Source organism: Neomonachus schauinslandi, chromosome 9 (assembly GCF_002201575.2).
Source record: "Neomonachus schauinslandi chromosome 9, ASM220157v2, whole genome shotgun sequence".
NCBI classification, from domain to species: domain Eukaryota; kingdom Metazoa; phylum Chordata; class Mammalia; order Carnivora; family Phocidae; genus Neomonachus; species Neomonachus schauinslandi.
The window spans coordinates 97,936,468-97,963,292 of record NC_058411.1 but is presented as its reverse complement, the minus strand read 5'-3'; the positions used below and the strand labels follow the sequence as shown (position 1 = coordinate 97,963,292).

The following is a 26,825-nucleotide window of genomic DNA, read 5'->3' as shown; positions in this document are numbered from 1 at the left end:
AAACTAAGCCTCTTTGGGCTCAAGGCATGTTTTCCCCTGAGCCAGCTAGTGGGACCTGTCACCCAGGCCAGCCCTTTATATTCTTATAACTCTTAGAGTTTATATTCTTTATTTTCTAAAACTGCCCTACGGTTTCTTTCTGGCCTTTTGATTGGAACTCGGGAAACCTAGTTCGCTAGCGCACACTGGCCACATTTTTTTCGATTATTCAGCAGGACTGATAAAATATCTCCCTGGAAGAGGTTCAAGGCGCGCACACGCCCCTCGGTTTGTGTTGAGTAACGCACGAACTATCTATGCTGTGAAGTGCCTGACACTGTTGTTGCTCAAGACTCCAGGCACTGCCAGGAAATGGCTAACGAAGCAGCGGGAGAACGGCGGCGCAGAGGACGTTGGTGCGGTTGGACGTGCCTGACCTCCCAGCCCACGCAAGGGGTCGCGCCGCCCAGGTGGCCGCGGCCGGCTCCGCGGAGCGCGCCGGGCGCCGTCCCCCGCGCCAGTGCGCACGCGCGCCCGTCATCCGGGTGCTGGCTGCGGCTGCAGGTTGCGCTGGGGTGGCGGACAGGGGGCGGGGCCAGCGGCTCATTGTGCGCAGCGCTGCGCGGCGCCGGCGGCCGCCGAGGCCTGGGTCGAAGTTGGCGCTGCTGCCGCCGCCCTGCAACCCACTCGCTGCCTCGGCAGCGCGCTGCTCTTCTAAAATGGCTGCCGCTACCGGTGCTGTGGCACCCTCGGCCGCCTCGGGTCAGGCGGAAGGTAAAAAGATCACTGATCTGCGGGTCATCGATCTCAAGTCCGAGCTGAAGCGGCGGAACTTAGACATCACCGGAGTGAAGACTGTGCTCGTTTCCCGACTCAAGCAGGTGAGGCCCGGCGAGGTCCGGGAAGGGGAGCTTAGGCCGCGCCTCGGAGCGCCCACTTCCGCCGCAGCCCCCGGCCGCCCGCAGCCGCCGGGGCCCGTGGGGCTGCGCGGTGGGGAGGCCCCGGGCGGCGCCCGCGCGCGCGAGGAGGGTGAGGACCCTCCCGCGGCGCCTCCGCCCCCGCGAGCCTAGCTGGGCCTGCGAGGGGCCCGCGAGCCGCCCGGGACTGGCCGTCGCAGCTGAGGGCGCCCCTGCCTCCCCCGGGACGTCCCCGCCAGGCTGCGAGGGCTGCCCACGGCCGACGCGGCCTCCCAAGGGCGATCGTGGAGACCCGGGAGGCGCTCGGTCCCCAGTCTTTAGCGGTGGTGAGCGCGTGCATTTCTTGGCCTCGGAGGGACTGGTTACTTTGGTGACTTCTGCGAAGTTACCGTTTAATTGTGCCCAACCGTTTCCTCCCCATCTTGGGGGGGAATTGGTAGTGGGAGTTGACGGGTGGGTAAGAGAGAGGGTTTGTTTTCCGCTGGGTTTTCAGTTTTTGCATTAGAGCAGTAATCTGCTTTTTCATCCCTGATTATCTTTCTGATTTGAGTGAGCGTTGGAATTGTAGTAGAGGAGAAATAAGTTTGCATTCTAGAAATCAGGAAAACTCTTTTTAGTTATTTACTTTCATAGCTAGCAACTTTTCTGCAGTTGAGAATATTTACTTTTGTTCAGTATGATAATATGTGATATTTAATTATCTCGACTCGGTAGAATTTAAAACTCCAATGTGATTTTCATACCTAATGATATTTCCCCGTGAAAGTTTCTTTCACTCGTGTAGTTTAATTGCTCTTTTTGAAGTCGGTTTATGAAATGACTGGCAATTCTAATGTCTTGAGGCTTGAGGTTTGCTAATTTTTTTTTTCATTTTTATAAAATAAGTTTAGATAGATTGTGTAGCATATTAACTTCTCTTTCTAATGTAGGCTATTGAAGAGGAAGGAGGCGATCCAGATAATATTGAATTAACTGTTTCAACTGATACTCCAAACAAGAAACCAACCAAAGGCAAAGGTTGTTACGAGTTATGAACATATTTTAAAATATATTTTGGTTATATAACTTGCCTCTGCTCTTGTGCCACTTGCCCTGTTTATATAGTGCTACTCTTTGCTATTTCCCTCTGGCACTCTGCCTTCTTGGGTCAAGGAAGAAAAGTTACTGTTGCCAGGCTCTGGGTAACTTGTAACCCTTAAGATTTGGCTGAAGCTGACCTGAAAGAGACCAGTTCTTTATTGCTTCCAAAAAAAATCACAAAGTCCAGTTTCATAATGTTTCTTCCTTCATAGAGCGAAGACCTGAAGAATAAAATACAGTTTAATACATGTCTACCTTGCCCCATAATTGGCAGAGTATTGATGGAATTCCTTCCGAATCTTTCACCTTGGCTCCTGCTGTTTTTTCTAGTATATTAAAATTTTATAACCTTTATGTTTAGTATTTTGTTTTACTTGGTGAACTTAATTTCCATTTATGCTATTATACATTCTAATTTTCAGTGAAATTCAAAAAGACCTCACCAATCATACTAACAAGGTAGGGAAAATCCATGATTAATTTAGCTTTAAAAAAATTATAGGGATATGTTAAAGATTTTAATTTTATAATTTTTAAACTAGGCCAGAATATATTCCTAGGATATGGTGATTTAATGAATAGGGGAAAGTGGTTTTAAATTAACATTTTGACAATATAAATGGGACTTAGATATTTTTTTAAATGTTCTGGTAATTGAATTCTTGACTTGAATAATTATAAATTTCTCCCACCCTCTCATAAGGACAGTGGCAGAGGGTGGACATGATGTGGGTATCTGGATCCTGGTACCTATTTACAAGTTCCATGTAGAGTGTGTCATGGACAGCTGCAGAATTTTTAAAAATCTAACTTTCCTTACTACTTTAAGTATCCAAATACTGCTCTGCCTGCCGTGGACCAGATTGATTGTAACTAGGTAAAATGATCGAATGGATTAACCTTGAAAAGATGGGAATATTAACATTTGATCTTAAGCAATCTGTAGGTATTAGGACCAGGCAGATCTCGATGCCATTTCACTATTTGAGTCTTCAGAGGTTTGCAAGAGTCCCCCTTTTGTGCCAGAGGAAATTGAACAGGGCTAAGGAGTATTTCCTGGGTGGGATGGGAATGACAGAGGTGGACATGGAGTTTAGAGGAATAACAAAGTTATCTTGAAGATCTGTGTCTTACTTAATGTAACTCTGACTCAGTGTATCACTTTGAGAGATACATTTCCCTGGGTTGAGAGAAGCTTGTGCTGAGAAGCCTATGCTGACAAACCAGAGGTTATTTCAAAATGAAGCATAGAAATTCTGGAAATAAATATATCAGGAATTAACCATTTCTTGTAGTGATTTTGATTCATGTCATTTATTTAGCACATTGAGATAGTTTAACAGATGCTGTGTATTAATCATAGTACCAGATTATTCAAGCTGATTATCAATTTTAGCATTGAAAGTAAACCTCATCTGATATCGTCACTCTCACCTATTTTTAATTTCTCTCTTTTTCAGTTATTAGGAACTTCATTTGTCTTACCCTTAGAAATAATTTCAGCAACATAAAATTTTAAGAAGTTTTTTCTTTTCTTTATCTATATACAATGTGTGTGTGTATATATATAATCAGTTAATTTTTTTCTTTTACGTGGATTATTAGGATACTTGAACTTTAATTTTTCCATAACACTGATATTAAGGTGTCTTGTGGTCTTTAGAAGTTGTAACATTTAATCATTCGTTGGTAGCAGATTACTACTGAGTACTTCATGAGACTCATTCTAGGACATGCACGATAAATAGCTCTTGTCTCCTTAAATTCCATTTATCATTGTTCTGAAAATTCTATGAATTACAAAGAACATGCTGTAAATCCCAAACTGAGAACCTGGTTTGAATTAACATGCAATTAAAGATGCTTATATATAAGATTATTTTAAATTAAGTTTAAAAGTAATGTTAAAAAATAAAAATTATAAAAATAGTAAAAATCAAATTTGAATATGGAAATTTAAAAATAACTAAATTTTAAAACCAAGCATTCAAGAAATTAAATATTATTTTAATGTGATGTCAGTTTTTTAGTCTAATTGCTGAATTACTACATTCCAAATCTTATTTTGCTCAACAGTATCGACCTTGAAAATAACTTCATCTTGGTCATACCACCTTTCCTTCAGTGGTCTGTTTCCTTTTTTTGTAAAATTGGAATTTTTACTAGATCATCTGTAGGACTCTTAGTTCTGAAATTTAATGATTATATATGGTTGGGAGTCAGAAGAAAAATGCTTTCTGTTCAACTAAAATAGATGTATAAGGAAGGAACTGTAAAACTCAGGTGCTCAGTCAGTATAAATATTCTTTAGGACAGATTATTAGAAAAGGAAAACAAAGAAAGGGATTACTTAGAGGTGGTCATGCTGACATCAGCAAGATACGGCATATAATAGCTTGTCAGGAAAATAATTCTTATGGTAATCTTAAGGTATCAAGTAAAAGTTAAGTGATGTTAAGAAAGCAAGAGAGAAGCTTAATGGGTCTGGATAAATTACTTAGGTGAAATATTAACCTTATTCTCTTATAAATGCTGGGTCACTATTCTTTAAAAAATTTATGTTACAGTATTTGTGTTTAGAATAGAGGAAAAGGGATCTGTATTCTTAACTATATTTTAGAATATTTTTTAAAACAAGTTTGTGCTTATAATGTTGATAGTGTTATAGTTCTAATATTGTTTATAAAATCTGTTTGCATGCGGTTAATATGATGAAACAGTTTGTAGCTTATATTGGTTGTCTATTCTGAGTCTTTTTACAGCTTTCTTTGCTATGAACTTTTTTTTTTTTGCTATGAACTTTCTAATAAGTAGCATAGAAGAAAGCTTTATACCGGGAAGATTTACTGTCGTATTATTTGGGTGTGTGTTAAGAAAGCAGTTAAACAGGTAGAGCTAACTCCTCATTAACTTGTTTTAGAGATTATAGATTTAAGGTTTCTTTTGCTTTACCTGATGATGGCATATCATATTCTTTTGATTTTCAACCTTTAGAGTCACCTGTAAACTTCAGCAAAAGTTATTTTATGTGGTTAATCAGTATAGTATTCGGAATTACATATGACGCAGTACTTATTGATGTTGAAATGTGTGCAGTATATGCAAGCTTAGTAAGGTTCAAACCACTACATGAAATCTGATTTTTTTCCTCCTGTAGGAACAAGTATAATTTGGGGTTATAGGTTTATCCAAACATCTAATGCCTAATTTTATGTGGAAAATACCTCTGACAATGTAATTAATTGTATGTTTACTGTATAAAGCTTCCTAAAATTTGTGTCTGGTAAGGATATAGTAAACCACATAAAATGCATTTAACATAATACATTATTTTAATGGACTTTAATTCTTGCCTTTTTTTTTAACTTGGGTGTTAAGGAAACTAATCAGATTGTGGCATTGAGAAGAGCTTTGGGGACAGAATTGTCATAAATATTTTTGGATACCCACTAGGCTAGAAAGTTTGTGAGAGTAAGGACATAGTCTTTTGTTTACATTAGTCTCTGTAATGCTTAGCACGGTGCTAGGCACATATTAGGTACTCAGAAAATATTTGTTGAATGAATCCTAAGGGCCATATGATGGCTTTCTTAACTGCTTTTAAAAATACATCTTTTGGTGCTTATTTTAATTGCTTATTTCTTTGTTGGAAGCTCGTATATCAGAGATTAATAGTCTGTTATCTTCTAGAGTACCTTTCTCAATGGCACTCGTGGCTCCTCCTTAGGCACTGATGTGTAAAGCATCCTCACTCTTAGAACACAGAACACGTGAAGCATTGCAACATCCTTTTATTCTTTACCACTTTGTTGCTGGGTTGGAAATCCTCATAACTTTTGCTGGAATATTACCCAGCCTCATTTTCACATTACCAAATCAGACCTTTCACCTCTGCCATTAAAACCTGAAGCTTGTTTTCTGCAGTTTATCTGGTGGAGTATATTTATCATCAAAGCACTCATGTACTTTTTTCAGCTGTTTTATTGTGTCAAATGTGATGTGTGTCAGGGTAGGGAAAATTTTCTAGTACTTTAAGACAGTGCGCTTCTACCAAGTTAGTCCTCTTCTAGGCTTTCTGAATTAGGAGCAGAGGGCTTCAGACTATCACCTCTTTCACAAACTCATGTAAAATAAGGTATGAATTGTCCAGGAATTAGGGGAAAAAGAAATATTAGTTGGTGGCATCAGAAATGACTTTAATGAAGAGGTTGAAAAATGGTTTAGGGTATAAGGGTGGAATTTACTGGTTAATTAATCAACTATGCTATAGTTCTCACATATATGTCATATAAAAGGGCCTCAAGGTTCTGCGGTTCTAGGAGTTAAATACTCACATCCTGAACTCCACAGCCTGAGTTGGTCTTACGTAGCAGATCTGGTACCCTGGAATAGTAGTTTGCATGATGGCTTTACAATGTTGTTTCCAGATTATAAAAGGGAAATACATTCATTAAAAAATTTCATAATCCAGAAAGGCACTTTAGGTGAAAATTGCCCGTAATTCCATCACCCTGAATCTATCACATGTGTTATTTGTTGATCTAAGTTGTATATGTACATGTGCATGTACTCATAGGAGATTTATGTTTACGGATTTTTTTTTCCCCCTTTTCAGCAACTAAAACAGGTTCACATCATACATGGTGTTTTGTTAAAGGCAGATAGAATTGAAATTTTCTCTAGTCTGGAGAAGCTGAAAACAATAATCTTCCTTGTACTTTCTTTTCATTCTACCCTCGTAGTTATTTATGCTCAGTCATCCTAGTGGTTCTCTATGGTAGAGTCACTTGAGTTCTTAAAAATACAGGTACCAGGCTCCTGCCTCCCCAGAGGTTTGGTTTTGGCTGCTCTGTTGGGGGCACAGGCTTCATTATTTTCTAACAGTTCCCCAGGTGATTCTCACGCAGGTAGAGTTAAGAACCACTGACAGCTCTAGACTGGCATCATTTTCATTCATTTCTTTCTGCTTGTCAGTTTGCAAATTGTTTCGTATACTTTACATTTTCCAAAAAACTTTCACATTGCTTTATTTGATTCTGACAATGAGGCTTAGGGTCAGCTGGTAGTATTTTCTTTCTGTTGATGGAATAGAAGAATAACCCATTAAAAACTGAGTTACAGTTTTGCTGCCTTTTAAATTAAAATCTTGTGTGTACACGCGTGCATGTATTTTGTGTGTGTGTGTGTGTCTTTGTTGAGTTTGGTTATCTTTAGACAACAAAGTTAACAGATTTTTTGAAATATACTTTTGGGGGGTGCCTGGGTGGCTCAGTCATTAAGTGTCTGCCTTCGGCTCAGGTCGTGATCCCAGGGTCCTGGGATAGAGCCCCACATCGGGCTCCATGCTCAGCGGGAAGCCTGCTTCTCCCTCTCCCACTCCCCCTGCTTGTGTTCCCTCTCTCGCTGTGTCTCTCTCTGTCAAATAAATAAATAAAATCTTTAAAAAATAAAAAATACATACTTTGTATTTTCTAGATTTATTACAATGAGTGTGAATTATCTGCAGTAGATTTTAAAAAATATAATAAAACGATCTATTGGATGATTGCAATGTTTAAGACAACATACAAGGTCATTTAGAAAGATTTCAGTAGTAAAACATCAGTTTAATAGAAGAGATGCTAAAACCACATGCAGTTGTATGCAGACAACACAAAGCATAGTCTGATTATTTTAAGATACTGCATGCAGTTGGGGAGAGGTTGTTGCTGGAAACATTCATGTTCAGTTTGGCTTATATTCTGAATCTTCCCCCCTCCCCCCGCCCCCCTTCTCAAACAGCAATTTTTTTGGTGTTGTTACTATTATTCTTTAAATTTTATTTTATTATGTTAATCACCATACATTACATCATTAGTTTTTGATGTAGCGTTCCATGATTCATTGTTTGTGTATAACACCCAGTGCTCCATGCAGAATGTGCCCTCTTTAATACCCATCACCAGGCTAACCCCTCCCCCCACCCACGTCCCCTCCAGAACCCTCAGTTTGTTTCTCAGAGTCCATAGTCTCTCATGGTTCGTCTCCCCCTCCGATTTCCCCCCCTTCATTTTCCCCTTCCTACTATCTTTTTTTTTTAACATATAATGTATTATTTGTCAAACAGCAATTTTATGACTAAACATTTTGTACAGTTTATAGCTTTGTAAATGTTTATGGGGAAGAGTTAATCAAGTCACAAAGTTTTTGGGCAAAATTACTTTAAATCTGCTTTTTGAGTGGAGTTTTTTGTTTTGTTTTTGTTTTGGACATATTTCTGAACTTGAAAAGGAAAATTGCAAATCCTTAGAAGGACCTTTTGCCTTTGGAGGAGAAAACCAGTTTATGACCTAGAATCCTTTATTCATAATTCTGAAATACAAAAGTTCTGAAAATTGAAAGTTTTTTCTTAAGTTTGTTGGCAAAAGTGAGGCTATTTATGGTCTTGATTTATTTATAGTCTTGATTTATCTCATTTGGCGTGAATATGCATGTTTCATTGCACAAATATTTCTGTGATTGATTGAGAGACCCTGTTCCAGAAGCCACTGGGAAATTTAGATTAATAAATGGTGTATATACCGTCATACTCTTCTAAAATCTGAAAATTCTGAATTATCTTTAATTCTAAAAATTAAATACTTGTGGACATGTACACATTTATGTTGCATAAATAAGGAAGTGTTTCTAGCATCATCTTCCTTTGGTGTATACATTTTTGCTTTGCCATTTTACTTTAGACCCTAAAATCACGCAGAGTATTGCAGTATTTTTATGTGGAGTTACGTAATTTCAAAAATAGCCATGTGTTACTACTGTGATAGTTTAAAATGTGATAAGTTAATTTTGCTTCCATTTGTATTTTGTTATTCAGACTATCTTTACTGCTCAGTTTATTTTCTAGTTTTGTTTCTCAAAGCATTAAAGTTAGGCTTCAGGGGTGACTGGCTGGTTCAGTCGGTGGAACATGCGACTCTTGATCTCAGTGTTGTGAGTTCGAGCCCCATGTCGAGTATAGATGTTGCTTAAAAATTAAAAAAAAAAAAAGTTAGGCTTTGGTTACATTAAACTTTTAAGTTAGCACCCTCATCCTGGTCTTACCACTTTCCTATGCACCAACTCACATTCCTGTGGCACATGCCTGAGTCCTTGAAGGACTGAAGATTAGTTGATTGATTTGCTGTAGGAGTTTTGATAGCACAGGCTTAAATGGGAGCTGGAAATAGAAATGGTTACTGACTGTACAAAAAAGAGCCAAAGGTGGTTGGTGTTGCTTGTTGGAGTTTAAGGGGGATTTGGTTTTTCTTTTAAGTTATTTCTCATCTGTGACATAAGTTGGGAATCCATGGAGGTACTCTAGCATCATTGAAGTTGGGAGTTTACAGACTTAGTACTGAGAGGATGGGGCTGCACATGGTGCTAGTTTGGCTGGCATGTCACCTCTTCTTGTCCCATTGAGGGCTGAATAGAAATCCAGACCTTGTTATATCCAACCTAGGGACTTACTCCATTATCAGTCAGGAAATCTGTCTGCTCATTTTATAACATTGTACTAGGTTCTGGGCTAGATGATGATCATCCGAATTTTTTAAAACATGAGTTATATTTTATATGGGGGAAGGATGATACTTTTTTCATAAAAGAAGAAATTACAACATAGGTTCTAATTCAACAGGTATAAATTTAAGCCCAAATTTACAGATTATGAAAGCAGTCAAAAGCTAGAGTGTAAAATTTCAGGGGTTTTTTGTTTGTTTTTTAGAATGATCAAAGACGTCTTTATAAAGTTTGTTCATGACTTCATTCTAAATATGCAGAATAAAATATGGTGTCAGCTCATTCCTGAGACACCAATCAGAATTTTCTTATACTCTCTCAAAATTTAAAGATCAGTTTCTGAAGAGGGTAAAATTTCAGTTTTCTTAAACACTATGTACCTAACAAATTATTACTACAGTTTCATCACTGTATGTTTGAAAATCTTGTCCTCATGGTTTTTATGTTTACAAGCTGATACATTAAATGTCCAGTGCTTTCGTGTGATACGGCTGTTTATAAGAGTAAGGCATAGCACAGTTGCACCTTTTTGTGCACTTCTGCCTCTTGTGGTCTGTTTGTCATGGGGCAGGTCACATAATCTTGGAGGCTTACCTTTAAACATTTTATAGATGTGACTTTTGGAGCCTCTGTTTACATTGAAAGAGATAGCATTAACAACTGGCACGTTGTAGCCACTCACAGATCTAATGGCTTTGTGGATTTTGAGAGGTGGGAATAGGCCTGGGTTTAAATTGAAACACTGCTGGGATGCCTGGGTGGCTGCCTGGGTGGCTCAGTCAGTCAAGCATCTGCCTTCAGCTCAGGTCATGATCCCAGGGTCCTGGGATGGAGTCCTGGAGTCGGGCTCCCTGCTCAGCGGGAAGCCTGCTTCTCCCTCTCCCTCTGCCTGCTACTACCTCTGCTTGTGTGCTTGCGCTCTCTCTCTGACAAACACATAAAATCTTTAAAAAATAAAAATAAAAATAAATTGAAGCACTGCCTTTACTAGCTTGTAATCTGATTAGCTTTTGAGCAACAGTTTCCTTTTTTATAGACTGGGGATAATAGTTTCAGAGTAGTTAGGACGATAAACTAAATAAATACATTACTGTATATAAAACGTTTATCCTAGTGCCTGGACCATGGAAGCCACTTAAGCAGTGATTGTGACTGCCAGTGTTGTTTTTGTTGCCGTGGTGCAATTTGGTTTTCCTTTAGGTAAACTAAAGCAAGTGAAATTCACCACGGAGTCTGCAAAGTATATGTAGTTTGTCATTATGCTGAAGGCTGCCATTTCAAAGATAATATCTTTAAACTGAGTTAATGAACCACGCCTTACTAGGATAATGTCTTTTAAGTAGGTCATACTGGGATGTAGTGGAAAGAACTTAGGACTGGAAATGAAAAGCCTTGGCTTCCAGTTCTGACAGTGCCATTTACTAGCTTTGGGCAAGCTACTTAACCTCTCAGGCTCATTTTCTCTTTCCTAAGATTGTGATTACCTGCCCCAAGTACCATAGGGTGCTTGGGAAAATCAACTGAACTTTTTTTTTCTTAAATGCTTTGCAAATTGTAAGGCAGTTTATAACTGTAAGGAGTAAATACTATTTGCAAATGAGTTCCCCACAAAGCTCTACTCTGTAGATTACTTGGTGGTGTGTTTTGGGGTCTTATATTTTTAAAAAGCTTATTTCTCCCAAAAAGAAGCATCTTTAAGGTTTTATACCATGGAACTTCCTCTAAATGTGATGGAAGAATTTATTTATTTATTTATTTTTGTGATGGAAGAATTTAGTGAGCTCTTTTTCATCTGATACTGTTTTCAGGGAAGGAACATCTTCACTTTTTTTTTTTTTTAATATAGTAATAAATGCTTTCTGACCAGCAGACTTTGCTAATTGTCCCTATAGTAACTTCTAATTTCTATTTTCCCTAAAATACACACACCAACATTCCATATGGGAAACAAATACCACACAGGCTCCACACTTTCTCTTTTGATTCACATAAGCCCTTAAGAGACAGGGACAAGCCCTCTTTTACCTCAGTGGGTTAAAAAAAAAAATCTCCACTCTTGATTTTGTTTTTCACATACCTGGAAGGATCAGAATCTTGTTGCCTTTTTATTACTCCTTCAAGGAAAGGGTTTCCAATTGGGAGTACATGGAAGATAGAGGCTGTTGAGGAGACTAGGGAAAGGAAGGTACACTGACTTTTTTTTTTTTTTTTTTTTACAGCCACCTTAAACCTAAACTCTCTACCGTGAGAGTCACAGAAGCTTGAGATAGGTACATGGCAGTCCCTGTTTTAGACAAAGGGAAAAGTTGATGATTAGTTGGCCTCAGGAAAGAAATCCATTCCCATTTCAAAATGAATTAAAAAAAATACATATTAAAGTTTCAGCAGCTGTGTTTCCAGCATTTCTGATGCATGGTTTATTCAGTAGGTTTTTGTGAAGTGGCCTGAAAACATAAACTTTTAGCATTGGCTCTGTGGAAAATACATATTTCCTTAACTGTGGAAAGCATTTTTAAAGTCCCAACCACTGATTTGTAAAGTTTGAAGATGTGAGTTGGGTGGGGGAGGCCTGTAGTCTATCTGGAGGCTATTAACAGTTTTCAGTCTGAAGTAATTTCTCCTTGCCTTAAATCAGTTAAATCAGTCATTTTGTTAAGTGCCCAGCACCATTTATATTTAGGCCTTTGGAGAAATACCAAAATAAGCTAAAAGCAGTCACTTGTACTAAAGGAATTTTCTTTTCTAAATGGTGAAGCAAGATGTAATTGAGAGTACAAGGCAATATATAATCAACTGATGGACTGTAAGGTGTAGATTAAAGCATGAGAATTTTATTTCAGAGAAAGCTTGTTGAAGAGTAGTACTTAGGGATAGCTTTGTGGGGGACACGAGTCTTGAACTTAGCTGTCAGACATCTGGTGATAGATTCAGAACACCATTGAAAGGTGCTGCTACTTCTGGGAGAATTGAAGAGAAGAGAATTTGAGTGGCATAAAGAAAAATGTATTATATATATCAAGTCAGTTAAGATGGTGGGTTTGTATTAAGATTACTTGTGCAGTTTATTTTAGTGAAGCAGCATGATGTTCTTAAAAAAGGTTTTTTGTTTGGGACAGCTATGAGCAGGTGGTTTACAAGCAGTTTGCATTAGTTTTGTCAGATGATTTGGGAGTAGAGAGTGATCAATACCGTGGGGTAAACTCTTCTGAATGTTTTTTACTCTTAAAGTAATAAAATATTGGTTGTTAGCCCATTTTCCTTCTTTCGCAGGTAAAAAACAGGAAGCAGATGAGTTGAGTGGAGATGCTTCTGTGGAAGATGATGCTTTTGTCAAGGTAAAGTGTTAATTACTCAGGTTAAGACGTTTATTTTGCATGATGAATTCATGCATTTTACTTGAATAATAGATCCTGAAGTATGGAGGTAAAATAAAGATAGAGACTTAATGTAGTATTGTCAATCTCATCATAGTTGAGAAATATAATAAATGACTTTGTCTTTAGTTAAATGAGACATAGAGCTAAAAATAATGTTTGTCCAGGCCTTGAAGTAGAAATCAGATGTAGGGGCCAGAGGAACAGCTGCAAGACAAATGATATGTTAGTTCCTAGACAAGGTACCGCAATGAGGGTATTGATAGTTTATTTTTCATCTGCCGATTGCATTTAGCTTCTTTATAAAATATACAGAACTTAGATTAATGTAGTCCTTAAAATGGAGAGAGAAGATTGCTGATGTGTTGCTACTTAGTAAAGAGCAAATTAAGAAATTTGTTTTGCCCTTTAAAGATAAATTTAAGCCAGATCTTTTTTGGCTGCAAATGAATGTATTTCAAAACTGACCAGCCAGAAAAATAATGTGTACAGTTTTAACTGCAGTTGTGGCAGTTCTATAAGTTATTTTTAATCACAGGTTTTTTGTTTTTTGTTTTTTTTACTGATGTGATCTGCTACTTACTGATCATTAGGTCTTAAGTAGTGTGGCATTTGCAGGAATTATTTAAATGAGCACAGTTCCTCCTACATCATGTACATTTATACCCCATATATTCTGTTTTCTGTGTACAGTTAAGTCCATGTGGTCATAACATCTCTGGATGTCTGTGTGCTCTACCATGAAGTCAGCTCATGTCCATTCACATGGCCATCTCTCCTACTGCTTAGCTCTCTACCCTCCCCACGTTACATGCACACACAGACCACAGAGTGTACCACACGTCCCACACTTCACACCTTGCACTTTGAGGGTACATACGCACAGAGAGAAAGAAACGTATGGTTGAGGATTTAACCCTGAAATCAGATAATTTTAGGAAATCCTTGCCCAGGGAGCCGTTAAAATTGATGATTGCTTGCCTGTAATCAGCTTTTGTTTGAGCCTTTCAGAACTCTCCAGTCTCTCTATTCTGTTATCCTTGTGATATATCTTCCTTTAGGTTTGTTCCTTTGCTCTTATTTTCTCCAGGTGTCTTCACTAGTGAGTGTATGATTAAGCAAAAATTATTCATAAGCTGGAAAAACATTATGACTTAGTAAAAACATTTTAATTTTCAAATGTCTAACTTTTAGCTCTTCAGTTCATAAAAATCTTACATTCATTTGAAATGTTAGGAGGTGATATATGCTTCTATTTAGCATAATAGTACTGTCTCTTGTATGTGCTGCAAAGGATACCTTCGTGTGATTATTAAATGAGCCTGGTCATAATGTCTAGAAGAACAAAAGAGCTTTTTTAAAAAAAAAATCTGATTTAAGTAAATCTTCAGTTTCTTCTTTCTACTTCCTTTTTCACTTTGGGGAGGTACTGGCATATGTGATGTATTTGTTAGAAAATAAGTGAATATACTTATCTCTCAGAATTGGTAATTCTGGAATTTATACAGTAGTGGTGAATAAATATCACCTATTGCCTAGACATGAATAGTGTAGTAATTGCTTTCATTTATAGGTGAGGAGAATGGTCAGAGTTGGCACTTCAGAGTAGATAAAGTTCCCTTGGTGATTTCCCTTGGTTGCTTTTTTTTTTTTTGCATTAGTAAATGCAAAAAGTAGGGACTGTTAGACAGACCCCTACTCCGTTTTCAACCTCCAGTGTTCCCTTACTCATACTTGGTGAGGTGGGTTAAACCTACTGTCCCAGAGATGCCCTGCTCCCAAGCACTCCACCTTCCCATACAATCCTGTTCCTTTTCTTTGCCCGCCTCCCCAGAAATTTCTGTTTCCTCACTGTAGTTCAGCTCTGAATGATTAATAGTCATGCCCCTACCCTTTTCCCCTTTTAACCCAGAAGGCTTTTCTTAAATCTGTTATATTTACTGTAGAATAAGGAAGGGGGAAGAGTGTTCATTGCTTTCAACCCTTTCTTTGCAGTTAAAGAGGAAACTAACTAGATTGCTGCTTTTCTTTGTTTCTACTGAAGCACTGTGTGTCCATAAACTTTGAAGGGCAAGCAGAATTCCTTCACCGAGACAGTCCCAACCTGTGTTCCCCTGCCTAACTGGGATTGTGGCACAGTGATAGATTTTAAAACAAATACATTTAATTATTTGCATTTTTTTCAAGAACAGAATGTAACAGTTGGGGTGCCTTATTACTAATTAGAAATAAACTTTGTTATAATATGTAAGACTTGCAGAGTCTTTGAAGTTAAATCAAACTATGGCACATGGAGAAATCAAGTCATTTCTGTGAAGCCTTATCTTCTAGGACAGCTCCTGGAATGTGACTTGGTAAATATTAAATAACTGGAACTTGAGACCATCTCTAGTAGCAATCTAGTTAGTGCGTATCTCAGTGTGAGAGATTTGGGAACTTAGATGCATGGTTCAATGACTTTGGGATTTGACTCCCTCTATTTTTAAAGACACAGTTAATATGTAGGGTCAAATGATTGAACTTTGGGAATAATGTCAAAATATGGTAAAATTTAAAACATGTAGACATGTAAATTACCAAAAAACGTTTGGTGGATAGCCTGTAGTACTTTGCCTCTAGTTGTACCAAATTTTCTTACCATTAAAAGGACTGTGAATTGGAGAATCAAGAGGCACATGAACAAGATGGAAATGACGAACTAAAGGACTCTGAAGAATTTGGTGAAAATGAAGAAGAAAATGTACATTCCAAGGAGTTACTTTCTGCAGAAGAGAACAAGAGAACTCATGAATTAATAGAGGCAGAAGCAATAGAAGATATAGAAAAAGAGGACATCGAAAGTCAGGTCTTTAGACAGTTTTTTTAAAATGTGAACAGATAAATTAAGTAATAAATAATAAAAAGTATTTCTTCTAGTTCAATGTGGAAGTCTGAGAATTTTCAGAAAATATATTTTTGAATTTATTTATAAGTCACTTGAAATCCTACTAGCTTTTAAATTTTGGCTTATGATCTTCCACATTTGTATATATTTGTACAGAATAGTTATTATGCCTTTAGTTGCTATTTGTTCTATATAATGTTTTCATATAATGTATCATGATAACTTCATAATGCGTGTGTTATACTGTAACTTACTAGACTGAATAGCCACTCCTTTGATTTGGGACATTTACATTGAAGTTGTTTTCTGTTCCACTATGGATGAGTGTATCAGTTCACTCTGATCTTGCCAACAGTACTGGATGGTAACTTTTTATCTGTTGCTACTTTAGTAGATCTAAGAGGTTAACTTGCATTTCTTTGGTTATTATCAAGGGTGGGGAATTACTTAGGAAAGTTTAATTTAAAGACTATAATTTAAAAGATACTTTCTTTGACTGAAAGAGACCATTTGTCCTGCTTTGAAATATGTTAGTATGTCTTAAGAAAACCAGTGGATTAGGGAGCGAGTCAGTACAGTTAATGATCATGCTTAGAATACTTCCATTCTACCTAGCTTAATAAACGAAGGGCTCAAGAGATTTTTCTAATTCTCTCTCAATGTGACTACTTTTATGTTGGCATAAAAAATATAGTCTGCATTATTAAGCATTGACTTAGTACCCATGGTATCGTAGACACTGTACAGAACACAAGGCAAGTGATAATTAGATAGAGCATAAAAGCATTCTCATGTTACCCAGATATTTTGTAAAGCAAAGCTATTGTATACCCTTTTACTTAGGAAATTGAAGCTCAAGAAGGTGAAGATGATACCTTTCTAACAGCCCAAGTAAGTTTATATTTAGTCCTATGAATATGATATTGTGGGTGGAAGGGCTTGGAAAAGGAATCTTATTTTGACTTCAAAATCCTCTAATTCATAAAACTGCCTTGAACTTAATACTGAATTATTTATGTGGTATATACGAAATACTTAAAATTGGCAGCTGAAATTTCTGTTGCCACAAAGGTAATTGAAAGATATTATAACAAGGTTCCTACCCTTTTCAGAAGAAAAATAAAAATAATCTATCCTTTATGTTAAAAAAAAAACAAACCAAAACTCTGGTTACCAGTCTTTTGAGAAGTCTACACTCTCCTTGATTTTTTTTTCCTGTCACTTTGTTAAGAAGTAAATCATTTAGAAGTACTAATATCCTTTACAAAGCTTTATTTAAGATTTTGCTAATTTAACACACCTAGGATGGGCATAGTGTAAAAATGATAAAAATCTCTGTTCTAGAGATTTACTCGGGTGTGTGTTTGTGTGTGTGTATGTGTGTAGAAAATGAGTGCTCTTCTATTGCGTGTTGTGTTTTTTTGGTATATATGATTTATATAATGTACATTTTAAAGCATGGTTTACAGGGGCTATAAACACATTTATATAACTCAGTTGCTACAATGTTTTCTTTTTAGTTTATCCTTTGGTTTTGTTTTGTTTTGTTTTGTTTCCATATCTATACTCAAGAAGCCTTGTTCATGTACCTTCTTTAAATAGTATGCTTTGAAGTAGAGATAGGACTTTCCTCTGTTTCCCAGATTTAGAAAAAAATAGTGATCAGGTCTATTATTTCCTTAGTTAATATTTGCTAGAAGAGTATGTAGTGGGGCTCATATTTATGCACTGCTTAGCTGATTGCCTCTGGTCACACACACCTTCTTTCCTGCAGCTCTCTTGCCTTTGAAATGATGGTGAGCCACAAATGCTGGTGAGGTTGTGTCTTGGCTTTCTGCATTTATTGCAGTGGGAGAGAAACTGCATTTCTGGGAGAAATGTGTCTGATAATTTAGAATATTCAGGAAGGAAATGTTAGGACTGTGAAAGTCTGTAGATTTGTTCCCCGTGCTAGCTACAAATAAGTTCATTTCTGAGTGATAAAGATTAGTTGAGGAAAATTAACTTTCAAATTGGGGGGGGGTACCTTTTTTACATTACTAATTTGCAAAAAGGTAGAGTTGACCTCGTCATATTCTTTAGCAGTTAGCTTGTTCATTTCCACTCAGGCCACTCCTGTAGTTGTGCAGGTTGTAAGTTGTGTAAAAGCACCAATCATATCTAAGGGGCCCCATTCACATAATAAACTATATATTTATTATAAAAATTAAACAGATGGAAGTAAAGTATCTTAAGGAATGGATACCTTTTTCTAATTTTCACAACATGGCCTGGAGAGGGCCTTGCTCCCCTTCTATCCTGATAATGAAAGAACAGTTATTTCTCATCAAGGGGCAAGTATTGCCTTATTGTATCAAAAGATAGGGAGGTTACATCTTCAGAGAAGTTTTCTTTAAGTAAAATGACCTTTTTTCTCCTTCTAAGTAATGTACAGTGGAACATCTAGCAACATATATAAATGTGTCTGCGTTTCATTGTGTTTTTATTATCATTAAATATGCAATTAGTATTCAAATGTTCAGTTGTGTATAGTTTTTGTTTTTTGTTTTGCTTTTTGTTTTTACAGGTTTTGTACAAATACGATGTTCCCGTTCTGGTTGATTGAAATGTTTATTAGGTCTCTTAAAGGTTTTTCCCTCCACTATTTTATTTGTTGAAGAAATTGAGTTGTGTGTTCTGTAGAGCAAAGGTGGTTGGTAGAGTTTTTCTTAATGGGACTACGTAGAAAATATTTTAGCTGTTGTGGGCCATATGATCTATGTTATAACTATTAAACTCTGCCATTGTTGTGTAAAAGCATCCATAGACAGTGGGTAAATAAATGGATATGGCTGTTTCAGTAAAAATATTTACAAAAAGAGGCATCTAGCATAGCTTGCCAATCCCTGCTTGTAGGGTTTCCAGAGTCTAGATATTGCTGATTACATTTCTGTGGAGTCATTCAACATGATTCTTTGTTTACTGTATTCTCTGTAAATGGGTAAGTTGGCATGGGATCTAGAGGCTTGCTGTCCGATTCAGGGCACCCCACCCCCACCCCAACACACCCAACTACTTCATAGATAGTATTGTGTTCTTCCATTTGGCTACACCTAATGTCTGGTTGTATCTTCTCGATGATGGTACCAATCATTGATCCATACCCCTTGGATCAAAGTAGTGATATTCTAATTCTGTCATTTCTTCCTTATTTATTAGCTGGAATGGTCCTAGAAATAGAAATATCTCCTACTATTTGGTTACTCAGTGGTACCATTTACAAAGGAAAGCCAGCATATGTATTTATTTCTGATGCTTTTCCTTTTATTTACCAATTTTTGGAATAATGAGCCAGTTCATTACTATCTTTAACAGTGACTAATGAGTTTTTTATTTTTCCTCCCTTAGTTTCATTTTGAATTCATAGGTTTAAATATATTTAATGTATTTAAGTCCATTGTAGTTATCGTTGTTCAATGTTCAAATTGCCCCATCTGTAGCTTGTGAGAGCCTCTTCATTTCAACATGATCCTAGTAGTCTTTGATTGCTTTCTGGTATGTAATGATGTTCCTTTTTCTTCTCTAGACCTAATTAGCCATTGTTTCCTTTTGGTGGTAAGTGGTTTTCAAGAACCTGGTCTCGGTGGTAGGGGTGTTCATTGCTACTGGGTTTTCATGCTTTCTAGGTCTTTTCTTTCAAGATACAGTGCTAGTGAATGTGTGTGGTTTTTTGGTTTGTTTTTGCTTTTAAGTTAAATAGATTTTGAGGTCATAGGGATACTTCTAAGTTAATCATTTTCTTTGTCTTACAGTATACCTACAACAGTCTTAGAAACTTAATACCAACACCACTATCAAAAAGATTACTGAGAAAAAAAAAACAACAGATTACTGAAAATGATTTAAGATTTTTTCCCCATTATATCTGTCCTAAAGATGTACCCTTCTAAAAAAAAAAAAAAAAGATGTACCCTTCTAGGAATGAACAGTTACTGCATATTAGACTAGTTCTGCTCTATATGGTTATAATACCCCAACTCATACAGATTTAGGTTGACGTGTTTCATTTTATTTTCAGTAATTAAAGTATTGCTTTTAAAAAAATTGAATCTGTAACTTCTTGTGAGTATATAATTCAAAATAGCTAGAAAATTTAATCTGATTTTATAATTTACAATATTTACATGGTTTCAAAATCAAAGCTATGAGAAAAATGCATTCAAAAAAGTCCCTTCACTCAAGCCAGTTTTCAGGCTTACTTGGATTTTAAATATTTGGCCTTTAAGCGTTAGCCTCTGTTATACTACATAGAATTTGGTTCAAATTGTGCTTCTATTAGTTACCTATAATATTATGACTTTGGGCAGATTCTGTTAGTCAGTTTCTATGTCTGTAAAATGAACATTGTAATTCCTACCTGCTGGATTGATGTTAGGATTGATCATAGATCCTGGCTAAGTACTAAGAGTACCTGTGCAGTCTGGTTGTGATACTGTTTTATTAGCTTGAAGATACCCGTTCCTTGAGAAATTTGGGGAAATTTTTCTCAAAAATGTTTATGTTTGCTAGTGCTGTAATTCTTAAAAATTTCCTCTAATCTCAGTCTCTTCAGTCTTCTGTGATCACACCATGTATATTCCTTTTTCTATTTGCCCTTGCCCTTAATGTTTCACTAATTTGATACCAGTTTTTTGTCATATGAAGTCTGTGTACCTTGAAAGCCAGATTTATCTGTATCTCCTCCATAAAACTTTCTTTAGTATCTTTTATGTAGTGCTTTATGGTTTACAGAGAACTTTTTATATCCATTATCTTATTTAATTATTTGTATTCTATTTAGGTCATATGTTATCTCTATTTTATGGGTAAACTTCAGCTAAGTGGATAACAATACCACAGAGTAAAACTGTTTCAGTGGTAAAGATAGGATAAATACCCAGGTCTCAAGATGTCTAGTTTGGTATTGTTTTCACTAAATAAGTGCACACTAGTAAATGTTTTCTGAATTTCATTGTACTTACACAGTGCTGCAGTTAAGCCCGTTACATACATGGAAATGAGCAGTTCACTCCTTCCATCTAAAAATAGAAGTGTCTCACACCACATTTATTCAGTAAAATCATTCAACAAATATTTATTGAGTACTTATCTTGTGCGGGGTATTTTGTATTTCCTATGACCTTTAGCATATTGCATAGATAGCAGGCAGTTGGTGGTTTAAGGTTATTTTGAAGGTTTATTTTAAATCAGGCTGAATATACTCTTTATATACAAGTCAGGGGAAAGGAGACTTTCCAGAAGAGGTCTTCTTACGTAGCACATGTATGTTACATTATCTCACGAGATTAACCTGGGGGAAGGTAGAATGAGTGTTAGTGTATATACATATATATACACATATGAGTATGTGTATCCTTACTGTATATATAATAAGCACTTTATTAACTGAAAAATAAGTCTTTCGCTTGTCTTTGTCTCTTATCATTGCTGCTCCTAGGATGAAATAAAAATAGAGAAGCTTCATATATGACTTTTGGCATTTGACTAAGGATTGTAGATCCTGCTACAAAGATAAACAACATGAATTCCTACCTTACAGGGAGCATTTGCTTCATTTTCTTATGTGAAATATTACATTTTTTTCGAGATAAACTCAAAAAGTAGTTAATATAAGAGGATGCTTTACATTGTTGTTACTGATTTAGTATATTTTTCATTTGAAAAAAACCTGTTTTCAGTGGAGGAAAATTATTTTCAGATAAGGTGCATATCATTTGTATCATTTAGACAGGAAAAATTTCCCATTGTCTTTCTTGTATTTCTTGTTTTGTTTCCTTTTTATGAGGACTTTTAGGCTTACGTAGGGCCAAAGGTTTGACTTTAGTAGTGCTTTGTTTACTGCACATACTGCACAGCAAAGTCTGCACTGAACTGTGGCTCGTCTTTCCTACTAACCCTAGTGGTTTCTGTGCTTCACCCCCAACTGTAGTCGGTTTTATTTTCTAAAAGCCGGGTCAGACTCTTCTAGGGGCATTTAAATATATGTAGTAAAGCTAGTGTTACCTCTAATTTGAGAAACTAATGTTATGAGTCCTTTCAGAAGACATGTTGAGTAATTAGGATAAATATCTAAAAGCTCTTCAGCAAAGTAAGGCAAACCTTACCAGTTATTTTAGCAGCAAGAAATAACATTTCTAATTGGTAGAATTACAGCAGAAAGGATTTTGTTTTTTACATTATAGTTTTTAAATTTTTTTTCTTTTTAAAACAGGAGATATGGCCATTTTTTTTTTTGAACCTGTCAATATGGCAACTCTAAGAGAATAACTGGGAGGTGGTGTGCTGTTGGTAGATAAAGAAACGGCAAGTTGCATTCTTTAAGTTCATTTGTTCTCCTGAGTAAAAGTTAAGATATTCCAGTTTGTTTATCCCCCCCCACAACAAATTACTGGACTAAAAGAATTTGGAAGAAAAAGATAAATCGACAGTTCATCCTTTCTTTGCTGCCATTGCCTGTCACTCCATCCAAGTGAAAGCATTTTTCTTTCCTTTCCAGATGTTGCAGATTAGAAACAATGACTAAAACTAAATTCTGGTTCAACAGAACAACAATAAAGAGGTTATTAGAGCATAATATAATGGACTTATGTGATAATACGATTCACTTTGCTATCAATCAGTAATCTACTTGTTTTTGGACTCTTAATTCCTAAGCTTGTGGTTTAGTTGTTTCAGTGTTTTTAGTTTCCTTCATGTTTAGTGTGTAAAGCAATTGGGCATTCCATAATTTGGGGGCACTTACATGTTAGCTTAAAGTCGAAAAATCCTTTAAAATGATTTCTTAGAAATAATGGTGGTTATCAGATGTAATTTTGAGCATACGGTAAAATATTTGACATTTTTAAGGAATGCATGCTTTTTTGGAATCTAAAATTATGTTATAAGATAAATACACCATTTAAACTTTTGTTTACAGTTCAATTTTTAAAGTCTTCTTTCACTACTAGGCTGTCACTCTAAGGCAGTAGTTCTTAAAATGTAGTCCTTGGACCAACAGCATCAGCATCACCTGGAAACTTGTTAGAGATGCAGATTCTCAAGTCCTGCCTCCAGATCTGAATTAGAAACTCTGGGTTGGTGCTCAGCAAACTGTTTTAACAAGCCTTCCAGGGGATTCTGATACAGACTCAAAGTTTGAGACCCACTACTCTAAGGCTTTGTATGTGGTAGCTTCATACCACCTTGACTGAAAATGATCTACTTCGACTCAGCTTTTATTTTAAAAGTTATAAATTAAAACATCCCTTAACTTTTTTTTCCTTTCCCGAGATTAAATGAATATTTGCTTATTCTGATCTTTAATTTGGGGAAAATGTTGGTTTTTTTCTTGGTGTGACTTTGACTACCTTCAGGGGTTTTTTGCAGTATTTGCTGGGTAGAGAAAAAGGGAAAATCCCTTTGCAGTATTCCTGTTTTCAGGCTAGCACATGCTTAATTTTAGATTAAGCGAAGAGATCACATATTAAAATTAAAATCAGTCATATTTTTAAAACAGTGTGAGTTACTATTTTGATTACCTGTAGTGCAAATACCATTTTTAAAGTGTCTGACCACTAGGGTATATGTGACCACTGTGAATTCATTTTCAACAGAAAGAAGGGATGAATTATTTGAAAATAACTACTCTTGTAGTCACTCCTCTTCTGAGATGCCTAGAAAGGGTTTTTGTTTGTTTGTTTTATTAATATGCATTTAAGCCCTTGAAAGTGTATGTCTTCACAGTATACTTTCTCATACTGTTTTGAATAGCACGCCCTAAAAGTGCTTTTGAACTGAGTCACATAAGATAATGAGGTCAGTCTTTTGGCAACTCTTTGATGTGAGTAGGATTCAGATTCTATAAACTAGTTTTGAATACTGAAACTAATCCATTTGATTGTTGATCTAATTACTGATAGATTTACCTGTTTTGTCTGAGACCACATCCACCAGATAATGTGCCACATTTCTCTAAATGGGCTCTGGTTCTGATCGGAATAGCCTATATTTGTTAGTGATAGGTGTCCCTAATTAATATTATTAAATTATATACCAGTTTAACCTCACTGCTTTTGTGCTATTACTAAAATCTAGTTTTAAGTGAATTCATTTTACATTTGATTATTCTTTGAATTTCAGGATGGTGAGGAAGAAGAAAATGAGAAAGGTATGTTTGATGCCAAGTAGAGTTTAAAAATTGCTGACATTTAGAAAAATAGTAAATTATGTGAAAATAAAACATTCCTTATTTGAAATCTTATTTTTGAAATGAGTTTATTTTCAAATTTATCAATTTAGTGAATTAAGTTAGCATCTTGATTTTATTTTTCAATTGGTTTTAATTTTCTTTTTAACATTTAAGCTATGTTCTAACTTAATGGTACATATCAGTTACTGTAGTGGACATTGCCATATTTTATTTAACCCAATTTTAATTTTATGTTTTAAAATAACTTCTAGCATACGGTAAGTCGATAATGTCCTTTAAGACTGGCACTGCAGTAACTCATACGTGCTTATTGGGGTCCTAGAGTGTAACAGATAATTAATTGTACAACCAGTCCTAAAAATGGGTGACCGGGAGACTGACTTTTTGTTTGCTGCGTAGAGAAACTTTCATACAGTCTTCCGACAGTTTTCATAGTTTAGGAGAACTGTCTCATTCAATACAATTACAGGGACATCAGTAGTAATGCATTGATCAGTACGAGGTTATGGAAGAGTTCTTGGATGGAAGTCAAAGGATCCTCCTTTGGACTAGAAAGGACATGGAGCAGGGTTCTAAGCAAGGCAGAATAAAAAGCCCAAAAGTGATGACGAAGTAAAGCTACTGACTGAAAATCTCACATGCCCGAAGCCTTTCCATTTTGGGGAAATGCAAGACATCTTCGAAAATGGTAATTTCGGGACTGGCTGGACAGGATGAAGACTGGAAATAACCAATTTCCTGAACATTATGGAGCAGGACATCTTTGGAGCCTTCTGTAGCAGTTTTCCATACGATTCTGGACTACCCAAGAATTGAATCAGAAGAGTGAAAAGGATGGGGCCCTGAAAAACTTTGAAGACTGATTGATATCCTCAGACTGTGACCTTTCAAGACGTCACCATGGGAGTTCCGAAGGTCACAAGGGTTAAACCCAAGATGATTTGAACATTGAATAACAAATCTGCACATCTGTCACTATCTCATCGAGGGAAACAAAATCTTCCGTTTGCCATTAACTTATAACCACAAACGAAGAGCTGGTATCCTCAGGATGGAACCACTTCCTCACTTTTGTTGTTTGGTATTTGTATGTAGAGATCATTTTTTCCATGAAGAATAAGTGATCCTGGGTAAAGGATTGTTAATGTTAGTTAATACCCTTGTGTTTTTTTTTTCCCCTAACCTTCCATCAGTGCTAATAACTGGCTTTATATTTTCTAGGTCCTATTCTAGCTTATGAATATGAAATTGTTTAAACTTCTTGTTTTGCCATATTTATTCCTGTTAAATCCTCTTAGATATAGCAGGTTCTGGTGATGGTACACAAGAAGTATCTAAACCTCTTCCTTCAGAAGGGAACCTAGCTGAGGCTGATCACACAGCTCACGAAGAGATGGAAGCTAATGCACCTGTGAAAGAAGCTGAGGATGACAACATCTCGGTCACAATCCAGGCTGAAGATGCCATCACTCTGGATTTTGATGGTGATGACCTCCTAGAAACAGGTAAAAATGTGAAAATTACAGATTCTGAAGCAAGTAAGCCAAAAGATGGGCAGGACGCCATTGCACAGAGCCCGGAGAAGGAAAGCAAGGATTATGAGATGAATGCGAACCATAAAGATGGTAAGAAGGAAGACTGCGTGAAGGGTGATCCTGTCGAGAAGGAAGCCAGAGAAAGTTCTAAGAAAGCAGAATCTGGAGACAAAGAAAAGGATACTTTGAAGAAAGGGCCCTCGTCTACTGGGGCCTCTGGTCAAGCAAAGAGGTTTGTTTTTCTATGTCAGTTCTTTACGATACTGAATTCCAGCATTCAATAAGATCACTCTACATTAAGGGGGTGGCTTCAAGACCATGTACAGTAATTAGTACTTATGATCCTGCCTATAATATTTTTGACCGTCATAAGTTACTTTTAAAAAAATTTCAAGATCTTCGTAATATGCAGTGTGTCCTACTGATTGCATTGTCGCATTGTCAGCATATATTTGGTTTTTTTTTTTTTTTTTGGTTGTTTTTTGTTTTTTGGTTTTTTTTTCAAATTGACAATTTTTTTGTGTTTTATTTTTAAAAATCCTTGTGATGATGGTTAATGAACAACTATCAGTCCTAAGAACACAAAGTGAAGTCAAGTCCCAGTCCTCAAATCTGGAGAAGATGGCCATATATCCACTGAATAGAATTGTCAGAAAATCTAGCTCTTCAGGCATCTTGGGGAAAATCAGTGCAAGAATCCTAAGGGAATCATTTGCTCAAATAACCTAATCTAGGCCTTTGGAATTGTTAATTTGTACGAATAGTACTAGTGTGAAATATGGTCAATATCAAGCTGTTCGATTTTTGTTTTCTTTTGTTTTTTTTTTTTTTGTTTTCAATTTTCTTCTGGTGATTTGCTTCTTTAGCTCTTCAAAGGAATCTAAGGAGAGCAAGACATCATCCAAAGATGACAAAGGTAATGAATTTTTTTTCCTGTTTGTTTCAGTGGTAAATGGTGTACTTTCGTTAGAAAGTAATAATCGTCTGGGGTTTCCTTTGACCTTTAGTCATTAAAAATTGACATACTAAAAATGTTGGGTGGGCCTCGGTGTAGACTATTGAGTTAAACAGATTTCTACAAATTCTGGGTGTGATTGAAGCGTTATGCTTTAATTACTTAATTTGTAAACTGGTTTGAGTATGCTAAAAGTATGTGTTTTTCCCATTGTGTTCTATGCAACTGTATTGACTGTTAATACAATGGATATTTCATTTTCTTAACATTATAATTTTAGAAGTATTTTATCTTTAATTATAGTCATTTGCAACCCTTATGCACCAGCACAACTTTTC

At 36.4% G+C, this 26,825-nt stretch overlaps 1 protein-coding gene across 3 annotated transcripts in view; it reads left to right on the top strand.

Moving 5' to 3' along the window:
- Nucleotides 1–636: 636 nt before the first annotated feature.
- SLTM (SAFB like transcription modulator) overlaps nt 637–26,825 on the top strand; it is a 43,279-nt gene continuing 17,090 nt past the window's right edge. Inside the window, exons 1-8 of one of the 3 annotated variants that reach the window (XM_021693759.2) lie at nt 637–860; nt 1,826–1,913; nt 12,783–12,847; nt 15,534–15,731; nt 16,614–16,661; nt 23,928–23,955; nt 25,296–25,764; nt 26,399–26,448. In XM_021693759.2, the coding sequence (XP_021549434.1) occupies nt 699–860; nt 1,826–1,913; nt 12,783–12,847; nt 15,534–15,731; nt 16,614–16,661; nt 23,928–23,955; nt 25,296–25,764; nt 26,399–26,448 (1,108 nt within the window). In that variant the 5' untranslated portion in view covers nt 637–698. The remainder of the gene's footprint in view (nt 861–1,825; nt 1,914–12,782; nt 12,848–15,533; nt 15,732–16,613; nt 16,662–23,927; nt 23,956–25,295; nt 25,765–26,398; nt 26,449–26,825) is intronic. The other 2 variants (XM_021693760.2, XM_021693761.2) reach the window with 2 other exon arrangements.